A 13993-nucleotide genomic window follows, 5' to 3' on the forward strand; every position below is an offset into this window, starting at 1 on the left:
ACTTTAAACTGTAGGTCCAATCCCGATTATCCTTCCTGTGCATAAAGTAGACTTAAAACAACAAATCAATCAATGAATCAAACAAACTCTGTGAAACCTTTTAAACTCCCCTTATCATGTACAGACTCATTGTCTGACCCAACAAGTTATGCAGGAGGCACCTGACAAAGTGGGCAGCATTGGAAAGTCTTATTGCTAGTTCTCGTACATTTTGCACATCTTTTTCTTTGAAGTTCCTTGTTCCTGGTCATCACTAGGAGATGGTTGAACATGGTCTTTCAAAAGTTCGAGGATGTCAGTTCTCAGTTTTCTGCTGAGATTTGGAATTTCCAGACTAGACCTTATCTCTGTTTTCTTCTTCCCTGTCAATGTCACTTCCAATATCGCTCTGGTCACTTCCTAACTCTTGGCCTTCTTTGTCTTCTGACACCACTTCGTTCAGCATATGATGAATTCGATCTATAGCTTTTGGATCTATCACACCGAAATTCAAACAATGCCACGCTACTGCAACAAACTGAGCATTGACTATTTGCGCAAACGTTAATGCCCGTTGCGGGTCACTGTGACCTGCACACACTCTTTCCTGAGAACACCTGAAACTAAAGATCATTTGCAGGGGGGTAAAGGACAACAGAAGGTAGGAAGCTACAAGCACCAATTGCTTATTGCAGACCCTAACGGAATTGTAAAGGAATAAAACTTAGGTACGGGTCATGGTGACCCGCGCGACCTCTCCCAGGTTAAACGCAGGAACAATTATGGATTCTTTCCACTGTTGAGGGATTTCTTCTTCATTCCATATTAAACAAATTAATTTATGAATTTGACATATTAACTAATTTCCACCATATTTATTTAACTCAGCTGGTATTAAATCAATGTCACGTGCTTTGTTATTCTTTAGCCTTTTAATAGCATCTTTAACTTCAGTCAAATTAGGTTCTGGAACTAAAGGATATGCTGTGTGAACTTCATTTACTTCTGATTTATCTCCTACATGAACATTTAAGAGGTCCTCCATGTATTTAAAATATCCCTTGGATCAGCCAAAATATCAGTGTTTATATCTTTTATCAAATTTACTTTAGGTTGCCACCCCTTTCTAAATTCATTTACACCTTTATATAAATCTCTGATATTTTTGTTTTTACTGTTTGTTTCAATTTCACTAATTTTGTTTTTCATGTAATCTCTTTTTTTACTTTGAACCATGCTGTTAACTTCTTGCTTTATTCTATTACAATTGCTTAGATTTGTATCATCAGAGTTATTGAACCACCTAAGTCTAGCCTGATTTCTTATTTCTATTAGATTATGACATTTGTTATCAAACCATGGCTTACTTTTTCTTGGTTTGTGGTATCCTATACTTTCCTTAGCTGCTGATTCTATTGCATTACATATGTGCTCCCAATTCTTATTTACATCTGTTTCATTTATATTTTCATCATCATTTAAATCCTGCAAAACATCAAATCTATTTGACAGTTTTATTTGCTAATCTTTCTTAATTCTTTCATCAGCAAATTTTCCTGTATTAAATTTTAGAACTTTCAGAATTTGTTGCTTATGATTTACCACTGAGAGTCTTTCTCTTAATTTAGCAATTACTAAATAATGCTCACTGGCACAGTCAGCACCTCTATGTGTACGAACGTCAATTATACTAGTATGCCTTCTCTTATCAATGAGAATATGATATATCTGGTTATGAGTTTTACCATCTGGAGAAGACCAGGTATATTTATGGATATCTTTATGTTTAAAAGTGGTACTTTTCACAATTAAATTCTTTGAGGTTGCAAAAGTAATCAATCTTATACCATTATCATTACTTAATTCATGAAGACTTTCCTTACCAATCGTGGGCTTAAATGTCTCTTCCTTACCAATCTGTGCATTACAGTCACCTAACAGAATTTTTATATCATACTGGGAAAATTTATCAAAGAGCTGTTCTAACTCTGCATAAAAATCATCTTTAGTATTATCATCTTTTTCTTCCGTTGGTTCATGTATTTTTATTAAAATAATTCTACACCACCTACCCTGTAAAACTGCATATGCTATCCTATCATTAATAAAATCTACTGTTTTAAGAGCAGAGATAATTCTATTATTTATGAAGAATCCTGTTCCAAAATTATGATTTTCAGTACCACCATAGAAAAAAGTATAATTTTTAGTTTTAAAATTCCCTTCTCCTGGCCACTTAACTTCCTGAACAGCTACTACATCTAATTTATACTTAACTATCTCATTAACTGTACTCGGAAATGACGCTTTCAGAAACTTAGGTTTTATAATCCTGTCACACCACAACTTCACGAAAACAGAACCAGCGAAAGTGCCTTACTATGCCCTCGTATGGTCAAAACTAGAATATGCATCAGTAATCTGGAATCACACTCAAATTGACTGAATTCATAGATTAGAATGCATTCAGTCAAAGTTCCTTAGATACCTCAAATTCAAAGCTTGTGGAGAATATCCAACATTTGATTCATGCGATAAAGAGAACAACTTCAGCAAACTATCACTCCGGCGACAAGTAAATGACCTGCTCTTTTTGTATAAAGTAATAAATTTTATAATAGACTATTCCAACTTGTTACAGCCTTTCCAAAACACATCCCTAGCACAACATTTTTCATTTCCAGAGAGCGAAAATATCAATTCTTTCTACCTCTCGGATGTAATTAATTATATAATTAGAGCACTATAATTGGGCTTGGCCTGTTAGGCTCTATTAATAAATATATAAATAAATAAATAGGTTCAGAAACTACTTGAAAAACCTGTGTTTCCATGAGATGATGATTCTGAATTTGTTTTATCCTTATAATTCACTTCTACTTCTATGGTTTAATTGTTATTATGCAGATGAAAGGAGTGTAAATTAAATTGGTTAATTGATGAACAAAAGGAATCTGACATCTGTATTTTGTGTAATGAACTTTGAAGCCAGGGGGTCCTATTTTTGAATCTTGGGTAAGACATGAATCTATCTTCGTAGATTACATCACATCCTTATTCAACCTGATCATCACATTTAACTAAGACATGCAAACAGGAAATGTAAAATATTCCAAATAGAAATACAGGATGATTCATAAATTTGTAGAATTTTGCAGAACAGATGCAAATGGTCCTCCAAACAGTTGTTTAACGTGTAGTAGAGTGTAATGGGTAATGGTCATCATCTCACCACACCTGTGGGCTTAACAATTAAGATGAGGATATTTGAGGAGATGCTTGTTGTTTGTGTGTCACTGCTCATAAGAAGGGCTGAATGCTACAGCTACAGTGAAGGAATTCTATAGCTTAAAAGCTGAAGCACCCTACCCAAAAAGAATCCAACTCATTTAACCCTAATGGTGCAACTGCAAGGGGAGCAGGGGGCATTGGCCCCCAAACTTAGATGGGCAGGGGGGCAAACATTGATGGCCAAGGGCACCTGCAAGGGGGTACAGAGAGGTAATTGCCCTCCTTGATATCAAACTTCATGCAAATAAAAATACTTTTCGTAAAATTTTCTTCCTTGCTTTGTTTGCAATCAAATTGTCATTTTAGACCATGTACGAGTATAAACCACAAGAGACACTGGAACATGTGTTCTTTGTTTCTTTAAAAACATAATCAATAATCAAAATAGAATTTACGGAACGCGTCTGACTACCATGCTCAAGGTCCCAGGTTCGATCCCCGGCCGGTTCAAATCCGGGAACTTTTCTAACGGTGGAAGCGGCCCCGGCGCCTACCCAGCGTCGAATAACATGGGTACCTGGGGGAAACCCTGGGGGGTAAAGGCGGTCAGGGGCGTGATGCTGATCACATCACCCCCACTCACGACCGGGATCAAGAAAGTGTGGGGCGTTACCCCCACACCCCCTATACGCCTTCATGGCGTGGTGCTATGCACAGGGGAACACTTTACCTTTTTACCTTTTTTTTTTTTTCAACCTATTACTGTAATTCAGGTATATTTCTTTCTTGTATTCATTCCTTCAGAAAAAATGCAATAACTTGTATTTCATGTAACATGCACAGTCCTTTTGGAAGTTCAAGAAGTTGCAAGATTATAAACAAGACACATGAGGTGATGATAATACTGTCAGAGGGTAGAACAGCTGTGGCTCTAAGGGGAGAGCTGCCGTGCCATGGCTCTACCCTCAGAAAAAGAAATAGCACTTGCTTTGCCAAAATATAGTTAAATTAATACATTTACGAATGAGGAGATTCGAATCTCATAAGCGTTCAAGCTTACGGCCGCCTCGATTCCTGCGCCACATCCCCACCTGTTCTCTCACTTGCTCTGGGCCAGTATAGTCTGGCCTGTGGGCAGAGTCATGTGCGGAGGCATGAAAAAGTCTCTGCAGTTAACTAGCGAGGAGGTGGTAGCCCAGTGGTAGCCATAAGACAACCAGTCATGCCCCTTTTTGGGAGGCACGAGAGCTTTCGCATTGTGATGACATAGTTGCACAATTCACAGAGAAGTGACTAATCCTGACCGAATTGTAATACTCCTTGGGAGAAGTAATTTGTGAGAAAGATACTTTCCTGCATACTTAACAAGAACGAATGTAATATCTTTCCCAAATTTATATAACCATTTAGAAATTTTAAACAAAGCAAGGCGAGAATACCATAATCGACATGGTGTCTCTAATTGTTCAGTGTTTTTCTTTTTAGTGAAGTGAAAGTGTCTGCTGGTGTGTGAAAGGAAGGGTTGTTAGTAAAGATGAGTCAGATTACAGCATTATTACATACACCGTTTTCCAAGGTACTACACGGTATTAAAGTAAAACTTAAACAACTTGGCTGTCCCACACCAGATTTAATCATCAATTCTATTTAAAAATATCAAAATATGGTAAATGTGACAGGCGTCAAAATTTCAATAGTCGCATTTATTTCCTAGAAACTCTAGCTGAACTCCGCACAGCATGCTAGGATGCCAGGGATTGCAGATTTGAATCTCGGCCTGGGCATCAGTGTTCTTTGTGAGTGTTCACTCATCCTTATCTTCGCGATTAGCCAAAAGTAGTACAAATGTGAAGTAAAATAAACCAATCTTAGGAACTGATTGAAGTTAGGCGCGATTTGACGTTTGCACGGAATCGTCTGACATTATTGACCATAACGTACTTCAAATGTTTTGTCAATAGCTTCATTTGTGTTGTTTATGTTGCCTTGGAGATTGCGCGACAACAATAAAATGAAATTAACTCGTGAACATTAATCGTGGCCGCCATTCGTTCACCGACAAGATTCGCGAAGGTCGTCCAAAATCAGTTGTTGTTCAAGAAAACATTGATGCTGTGCAAAAAATAATACTGCAAGATCGTCATGTGACATACTGTGAGATTGAGGCAACCATAGACATTAGTTCCACCAGCATATATAAAATATTACATGATCATTTAGCTGTGAGAAAGGTATGTTCTCGTTGGATCCCACACAATTTGACAAAAACTCAAAAACACGCTCGCGTCAATTGGTGCAAACAAATGTTCAATAAATACAATCGTGGTGCTTCAAAAGATGTATATAAGATTGTAACAGGTGACGAATCATAGATATATGCATATGAGCCAGAATGTAAACAGCAGTCGACTGTATGGGTGTTTCAAGATGAATCTAATCCAACAAAAGTTGTTCGCGTTCAAAGCACATCGAAACAAATGGTCGCCTGTTTTTTCGGGAAAACTGGTCATGTGGCAACTGTGCCTTTAGAGGAACGTAGAACGGTCAACTCTGAATGGTACACAACAATTTGTTTGCCAGAGGTCTTCGGTCAAATACAGAAAACAAACAAACGCCTTCGGATCATTCTTCATCAAGACAATGTCAGCTGTCACACATCTCGTCTAACAACCGACTTTATGAACAGTCAAAAAATCGAATTGATGGGTCAACCGCTGTACAGTCCTGATTTGGCACCCAATGACTTCTTGTTCCCGAATGTCAAGAATAAATTGCGTGGACAACGATTTTCGTCGGCGGAAGATGCCGTTGACGCGTTCAAAAACCATATTATGGAGGTGTCTCAAGAAGATTGGAAAAACTGTTTTGACAAATGGTTCGAACGAATACAAAAGTGTATTGACCATAAAGGAGAATACTTCGAAAAACAATAAAGCAGTTTTCAATGCCAAATTCCTGTTTTTTCATTGTTAGGCTCAAAATATAAATAGTGACCCTCGTATTAAAAAATTCAATACTTTTAAAAATAATGTGTTTATGCAAACAAATCAACAGGGTCTTCAATTCTTTTTATAACATTGTTAGCGTAAACCTATTTCACAGTAATACATTTATTTCACAGATCTGTTTTGTACACTAACTTTACCCCATTCATATTTCACATTGTTGAAGGAAAGGGACAATTCATTTGCTTTCATTGCTTATGTTTCAATAGGGTTTATCGTTTTCATTGCTGTTAGTTTGGAATTTCTAGAAACACTCAATTAATTGTCAACCTCATAGTTGATACATTTAAATAAAACTTACACCAGCTAGATTACAAAGGTAAACATCACCCAGCTGCTTTCCCCTCCTAAGATGCAAAAATAAATTTGAAGGAACCAAAGGTTAGAAACTGGGAGAGAAGTAGATAGAGAAGAAAGAAGGAAAATCTTCAAGGAGACCAAGGTGCTCGGAGGGCTTTAGAACCAAGGAGTAAGTAAGTGAGTGTCACATTCAGAATACAGTGTTGTTTCAGAAAGAAGTATATAAATTATCTTGATTCATTAATTGTGCTAAGTATGCTCAAAGGAAGAGCACTGACTATTTTTTATTACCAATACTAACTTTTAAATCATATCTTCTAAGTAATATTTACTTAGAAGCATGGGGAAACATATGTAGACACACTATGGTATTCAAGTTAATGAACATAATGTGTGTTTATTTATGTAATTTTAGATGTTCCATCGGCATTCCCTTTCTTTCAACTAGATTCAATGTAAGTTGAATCCAATTGGTGACATGTGTCTAAGCAGGAGTTTGTTGTGTGTCATAACCTCCCCTTGGATGGAACATTCCTGAAAAGAGAAAAAGGCAAATGCAGGATGAGATAGCAAGGTTAATTTAAAAAAAAAGAATGTATAATCGCCTTTTGTGGTTATATCCATTTCCCCTTACAAGACTCCTGGACACACCAATGATTCCAAATTTATTAATTAGTTCTAATAATGGCATAAGTGCTCTTACACTGCTTTTTGGAAGGTGAACATTTACAGTCTTGAAGTCTCTACTATCATCCACTTCAAACTTCTACAGCATTTTGTGGACAAATGTTGTCATTGTAATTGTAATTTATTCTTGTTCTGTTGACTACATTGTAGATATTTCTATCTGCAGCAGTATAGAGCACGTCATTTATTACATATAACATTAGCATGATTTCAGTACAAATACATCCACTTGATTACTTATTTGGGATGCAGTATAATTAAAGTTACAAGTATATATTATTACATATCAGTTTGATTACATGCATGGCATATAGCAGTTATGGTTACAAATGTATATTACATACCCTTGATAACATGTTTGGGATGTAGATCAGCATAATTGAGTTACAAATGTATATTACATCCACTACATTACATATATGTGATGCAGATCAACAATTGATTATGTACATGGGTGAGACAGAGAAAGTAGTTTTAGATATGCTGTAGAAATTCTTCTATGCTGAGTTAAGTATTAAATTTCTAAGAGATAGTTTTTTATTTTATTTTTGAATAGCTCAAGATTTTTTTCCTCCTTTATTTCACATGGAAGTTTATTGTATAGTAGTATTCCTGTGTTTCTGGCACTCCTTTTGTATAGGTTCAGTCTGTGGTTGTCAATGTGTATATTTGCCTTTGTTCTTGTGTTATGATTATGTATATTACTATTTTTATTGAGGTTTTTGATGTTGTGCTTTACTAATAGGTGGCATTCTAAAATATATAGGGATGGTACTGTGAGTATTGAAAGTTTGGTGAACAGATTTTTACAAGATGTTTGTGGAGGCTCTTGGACCATAGTTCTGATGTTTCTTTTTTGTAGAATGAAAACCTTCAACATTTTTGTTTAGTTCCCCCATAGCAATATGCCATACCTTAGTCTAGATTCTACACTTGAAAAATAGAGGATTTTTACCATTTTTAAGTTATAAATACTATACATTTTACGAATTGCATAATGTAAAGTGGCTAGATGTTTACATAGATTTTCAATATGATGACCAAAAGACATGTTTTCATCAAAATGTATGCCTAGAAATTTTGTTGTGGTTTTTTGTATGATTTTTGAGTCTATTTCGAGTGTTGGGCAATCTTTGTTTTTCTGTTGTGTTGTGTGGAATGCCATGTTTCTAGTTTTGTTGGATTTAGTATTAGTCTGTTTTCCTTGCACCATCCATTAAATTTTTTTAAAGTGTTATTTGAATTTTGCTGAAGAGAGTTCATTTTACAATCTACAATACTTAGGGAGGTGTCATCTGTGTAGAGTAGTGTAGTTGATGCAGGCACAGCAGATGGGAGATCATTTATATATAGCAGAAACAACAGGGGACCTAGTACACTTCCTTGGGGCACACCAAGATTATTTGTATTCGAAATGTGCCTGGTAATGTTGCCATAGTTATCTTCATGTGATATTTCTACAATTTGATTTCTGTTTGTCACGTAAGATTTAAACCAACTTAAAGGAATTCCTCTAATTCCATATCTTTCTAGTTTTTTAAAGAGTATATCATGGTCTATGGTATTGAAAGCTTTACATACGTCACAGAAAATTGTTGTGTTTAGTAGTTTCCTTTCCATGTGGAGAAGTACATTTTCTGTGAATTCATGAAACGCTGTAGTTGTACTCTTGTCTCTTAGAAAACCATGTTGGGTTGGTGTTATAATTTGGCATGTGTTACAAAAATTCCTTAGTCGTTTTTCAACTGCATGCTTGATTATTTTAGAGAACACTGACAGTAGTGCAATTGGCCTGTAGTTTTTTACATCATTTTTTTCACCTTTTTTATAGATTGGCATTATTTTGGCGGTTTTTAGTTCTTCTGGAAAAATTCCACTTGAAAAGGAGTGGTTTATAATATGTACAAGGGGTTTCACAATTTGCAAATGGCATGCTTTTATAATGTGGTCTGTTATTTTGGGGGGATAAGTTTCTAACACTTTCTATGAAGTGATTATTAAAAACAATTGAGATTTTTTGGGGGTTGTGAATGTTATTTTGTCTTAGCTTTAGACTTATGTTTTGGTGGTTCTCTGGTGGAGAGTTGGTTTCTTTCTTTATTATATTCCACATTGTTTTTGTTTTATTTGTTGCTTTGCTTATCTCTTTGTCGTACTGCTGTTTTTTTTGCAACTTTTAGAACTTTTCTGTAAATGTTTTTGTATGTTGCATAGTTGTTCCAGAAGGTGGGAGTGTTATTGGTTTTGCTTTCTCTGTGAAGTGATTTCAATTTTTTGCTTCAGATAGTAATCCATTTGTAATCCAGCTTTTGTTATCTTTACTTTTAAGTTTTCTACGTTTTTCAGGATAGGTTCCTTTATATAGAGATTTAATAATGTTAATAAAGTTGTTATATTTTTCATTTGTGCTGTTGGCTTCATGGATCTGTGTCCATTTCTCATTTGATAATTTATGTTTAAAACATAGTACATTGTTTGGGTTATAATCACACATTTCTGCAGTGTTGGTATATTTTGTATATTTATTGCAGCTTGTGTCTGTTGTGAGTAGCTGAGCATCATGGTCTGAGAAGTAAATGTCAATTTTTTACATGCTGTTTTATTTAGGTTATAATTTGACATAATTTGGTCTATCATGGTCTGTGTGGTTTTGGTAGTTCTTGTAGGAAAGTCAACATGAGGTGTCAAGCCATAGCTACATATTAGATGTTTTAGTCTTGTTTTCTGGGTGGAGTCTTTTAAAAAATCAACGTTTAAGTCACCACAAACCACTATGTTGGATTTTAAAGAAAATATGTGTTTAAGCAGGGAATTGAGATTGTTTAGAATAAAATCTTTTTCTACTTTTTTAATATTAATTTGTAATTTATCTACCTTTATGTTTCACTTGGTAAAGATACATGTACCACCATGTTTGTATTTTTCTCTGGAGTAGCTATTTACTAGATTGTACCCTGGTAAGTTTATATGTTTGCATTTATCACTTTGGAGCCAATGCTCGGTGATACATATTATGTCTGCCTGATTTGCATCTTGAATTCTTCTTCTTCTTCTTTTGCTCTACAACCCTTGGTGGGCTCTGGCATCCCAAACAATCTTCCTCCACCTCGTTCTATCTTGAGCTACATTTTTCCAATTGCGTATATTCATCCTTCTCAAATCTTCCTCAACCGCATCGATCCATCTTCCCCTTGGTCTTCCTTTTGGCCTTGTTCCCCACAATTTCTGATTGAATACCAGGCGTGGTAGCCTATCCTCTTCCATTCTCATCAGATGTCCTGCCCATCTTAAGCATTGAGATTTTATATATCTCACCACATGTTCATATTGAATCAATCCTTCTAACTCCATATTATTCCTAATTCTATAGGATCCATCTTTATTCCTAACGGGGCCAAAGATCTTACGTCATATCTTCCTTTCAAAACACATTACCTTGCTTTCTGCTTTAGATGTAAGTTTCCAAGATTCTGCACCATATGCTACAACTGGTCTAATAAGTGTCCTATACAGTCTTAATTTTGTGTTCCTAGAGAGGTTTTTTGACTTAAATAATTCTATATGTGCATAATACTGTCTATTTTCAGCCTGTATCCTTTGGTTAACAATCTCTTCTTCTTCTTCTATGTTGTTATGTAGAAGAGCTCCAAGGTAAGTAAAAGTGGGTACTCCTTCAAAGTGATATGTACCTACATTCAAAGCCAGAGAGTTTCGTCTGGCTGGCGATCTGGACATTCTCATATATATATCTTGTTTTAGTTTCATTAATTAATAGTCCTATTTCTTTTGATTTACTATCTATCTTTAAAAAAGTGCTTTTAAGATCTGCAAGTGTCCTTGATATTATCACAATATCGTCAGCATAAGCAAGTATCTATGTTGTTTTGTAGAATATACTCCCCCTTTTTTGCAGTGGACTGATAATATCATGTAGTACAATAATGAAAATTAGGGTGGACAGAAGAGCATCCCCTTGTCTCACTCCTGTTTCTATGTTAATGGTTGGTGAGACTTCTCCCTGCACCATGACTCCCGCTGTTGTATTTTCCAAGGTTACCTTTATCAATCTTATTAATTTATCTGGAAATCCTATTTTCTTGAATACTTTCATGATCCCAGGTCTGTGTAAGCTATCAAATGCTCGTTGATAGTCTATAAATAGAAAGTGTAGATCTATATTTTGCTCATAGAATTTTTCCATAATTTGAGATATGGTGAAGATGTGATCTATAGTAGATCTATTTGGACGGAATCCACATTGATATTCCCCTAGGATTTCTTCTGCCTGTTTAGATGCTCTCATATATAGGATATTGGAAAATATTTTGTATCCAATATTTAATAGTGTTATTCTCCTGTATGCCACAATTCCTTTTATCACCCTTTTTATGGATGGGGAAGATAACTCCATATTTCCAACTACATGGTATTTTCTCTTGATCCCATATCATGCAAACTAGCTCATGAACTTTCTTCCAAAGTGTTTCTCCACCCTTTTTAAATATCTCTGCAGGGAGCAAATCTTCTCCAGGTGCTTTATTATTATTTAATTTTGATATTGCACACTTTACTTCTTCAAACGATGGTCTTTGTACCTCACATTCTGTAACTTGGGTTTGGTCTTCATCTGCATTATCTGTTATATTAAATTTAGATTTATATAGCTCCTGAAAATATTCTGACCATCTTTCCAGACATTTGGCTTGATCCGTAATAAGCTTCCCATTTTTGTCTTTACATACGTTTAACCTTGGTTGATATCCAGTACTAAGATTTCTAACAGCTTTGTACATTTGTCTTGTATTACCCTCTGTCTGATGTTCCTCTATTTTCCTTACTCGCTCCTCCATCCAATATGTCTTTTTCCTCCTACAGATTTTAGTCGCTTCCTTCCTAGCATCTTTATATGCATTCATCGATGCTCTTGTTTCTCTTTGAATCATCTTTTTCCGTAACTCATTTTTCTTCCCTATTAGTACTCTACACTCTTCATCATACCAATCTTTTCTGTTAGATCTCTTTCTTTGCCCTAATATCTCTTCTGATGTTTCAGTCAGAGTTTTCTTCATATCATTCCATATTTCCTCAATGCTATTATTTTCATTCTCATCACTTAATTGTTGGTGTATTTGTTCCTGAAAAGCTCTCTTATGGCTGTCTTTCTTTAACTTTTTTATATCCCAACCAGTTCTCCTTTTTCCCTTGATTTTGCCTATATTAGACAATCGTTGCCGCAATATAGATTTGACTATGAAGTGATCACTGTCACAATTGGCCCCTCTGTGTGTTTTAACATCTATAACAGATGTGGCATATCTGCTGTTCACCAGAACATGATCTATCAGGTTTGTGTATGTTCCGCCGGGAGCTCTCCAGGTGCCTTTATGAATATCTTTTCCTGGGGAATTGGGTACTTTTTGCAAGCATTTTATTTTGTATACAGTACTGTATTAATCTCCAACCATTCTCACTGGTGACTGAATGTAAAGAATTCTTTCCTGCCACTTCTTTGACTTCAGATTCTCTTCCAATTTTTGCATTGAAGTCACCCATGACAAGTAGTATATCATGTCTAATTGTACTTTCATTTAACAAGTCCAACTCATCATAAAATTTTTCCTTGTCCAGTTCTTCTGCATCCTCGTTAGGTGCATAAGCAGAAATGATGGAGATGTTATAGAACTTGAGTTTAAGTCTAATTTTACACAGTCTGTCATTTACTGGTATAAATTCCATTAGTGATTTCCTAACTTCTTTACTTATTATAAAGCCTGTACCCCTGTGTCCTCTGGTTTCAGCACCACTGTACAAAACTGTACAGTTTCCCTTGTCTATCTGACCACTCCCAGGCCATCTTATTTCTTGCGGTGCCAGAACATGCAACTTATATTTTATAAATTCATCAACAATTTCTGGCAGCTTACCAGCTTGTAGCATTGTTTGCAAATTCCATGTCCCCATCCTGAGATCATTTACCTTAACTCGTAGCCATGTTCGTCTTGTGGTTTCCTTCCATATCCGAGGCTCATTGTTCGGTCTCTGAACAGCGGATATTTTCCGAGGATTGGGTCGTCAGCCCAATGCCTCAACCCCAAACCTGGAGGACCAGGATTTGTATTGGGTTTACTCCCTTAGAGAGATTGGCTTCACCACGCCTTACAGAGCTCTCTCTACCCATGGTTTTCTTTCAGGGTTTTCCTTCCCTTAGCCTTTGAGTTAATCCCTACCCACAAGGCAGCGGGGGCAGCACCTATTTAATGGCGGTGCTTACTCGCCATGTCACCAGGCCATTATCAAGCATTGTGGTATTTAATGAGTGTAGTCTTGCCAAGAACTACACTCCCACACTCTGATAACCTGGTCGCCTCGGTTCGGGGGGACTCCGGTCTAACCGTCATGGTCCCTAATCTGCATATCTGCAGACCATTCCGCTATCCACCACCCTGCGGACCCGCCCAGTAGCTGAGGCTCGCCCTGGGGCATCTTGAATTATCATCTCTAAATCAATTTCTTTCCCTTCGAGCCCTTGTATATTTAAGTGAAGAATATTTAAATTTGTTATTGTATTTGTATTATGGACTTTTCCTTTCTTGTTTTTTTTTACGTTAGCCTTTTCCCTGATTATTGCAGATTCTTTCTTGGATGAGTCACTTGTTTTTAACATAAAAAATCATCTTTTAGTTTGTTTGGGATGCACTTTTTTCGATTTGAGATACGGATATTGTTATCAATAGTTTGATCACATACCTGTGAAGCCACGTGCATACATGAGATGTCTTGCTTGGAGTGGC

At 36.1% G+C, this 13993-nt stretch overlaps 1 protein-coding gene across 1 annotated transcript; it reads right to left on the reverse strand.

Moving 5' to 3' along the window:
• Positions 1-334: 334 nt before the first annotated feature.
• Positions 335-13163, reverse strand: LOC145994118 (uncharacterized). The gene is made up of 3 exons (XM_083130206.1): positions 12665-13163; positions 11769-12600; positions 335-596 (listed from the first exon to the last, which is right to left on the reverse strand). The coding sequence occupies exons 1-3, from the start codon at positions 13161-13163 to the stop codon at positions 335-337; spliced, it is 1593 nt and encodes a 530-aa protein (XP_082986332.1).
• Between the last annotated feature and the right edge of the window lie 830 nt (positions 13164-13993).

This window comes from Lepisma saccharinum, chromosome 10 (assembly GCF_977018435.1).
Source record: "Lepisma saccharinum chromosome 10, izLepSacc3.1, whole genome shotgun sequence".
NCBI classification, from domain to species: domain Eukaryota; kingdom Metazoa; phylum Arthropoda; class Insecta; order Zygentoma; family Lepismatidae; genus Lepisma; species Lepisma saccharinum.

Bases quoted from the DNA above. Each gene is read 5' to 3' on its own strand.
- LOC145994118 (XM_083130206.1), bottom strand. From the start codon at position 13,163: ATGGGGACATGGAATTTGCAAACAATGCTACAAGCTGGTAAGCTGCCA. The intron at 12,601-12,664 runs GTTGGAGATTAA...CCAATTCCCCAG, and splicing joins TTCAGTCACCAGTGAGAATG to GAAAAGATATTCATAAAGGC. The intron at 597-11,768 runs GTGTGCAATATC...CTTTAGTTTCAG, and splicing joins CCATCGTTTGAAGAAGTAAA to GTGTTCTCAGGAAAGAGTGT.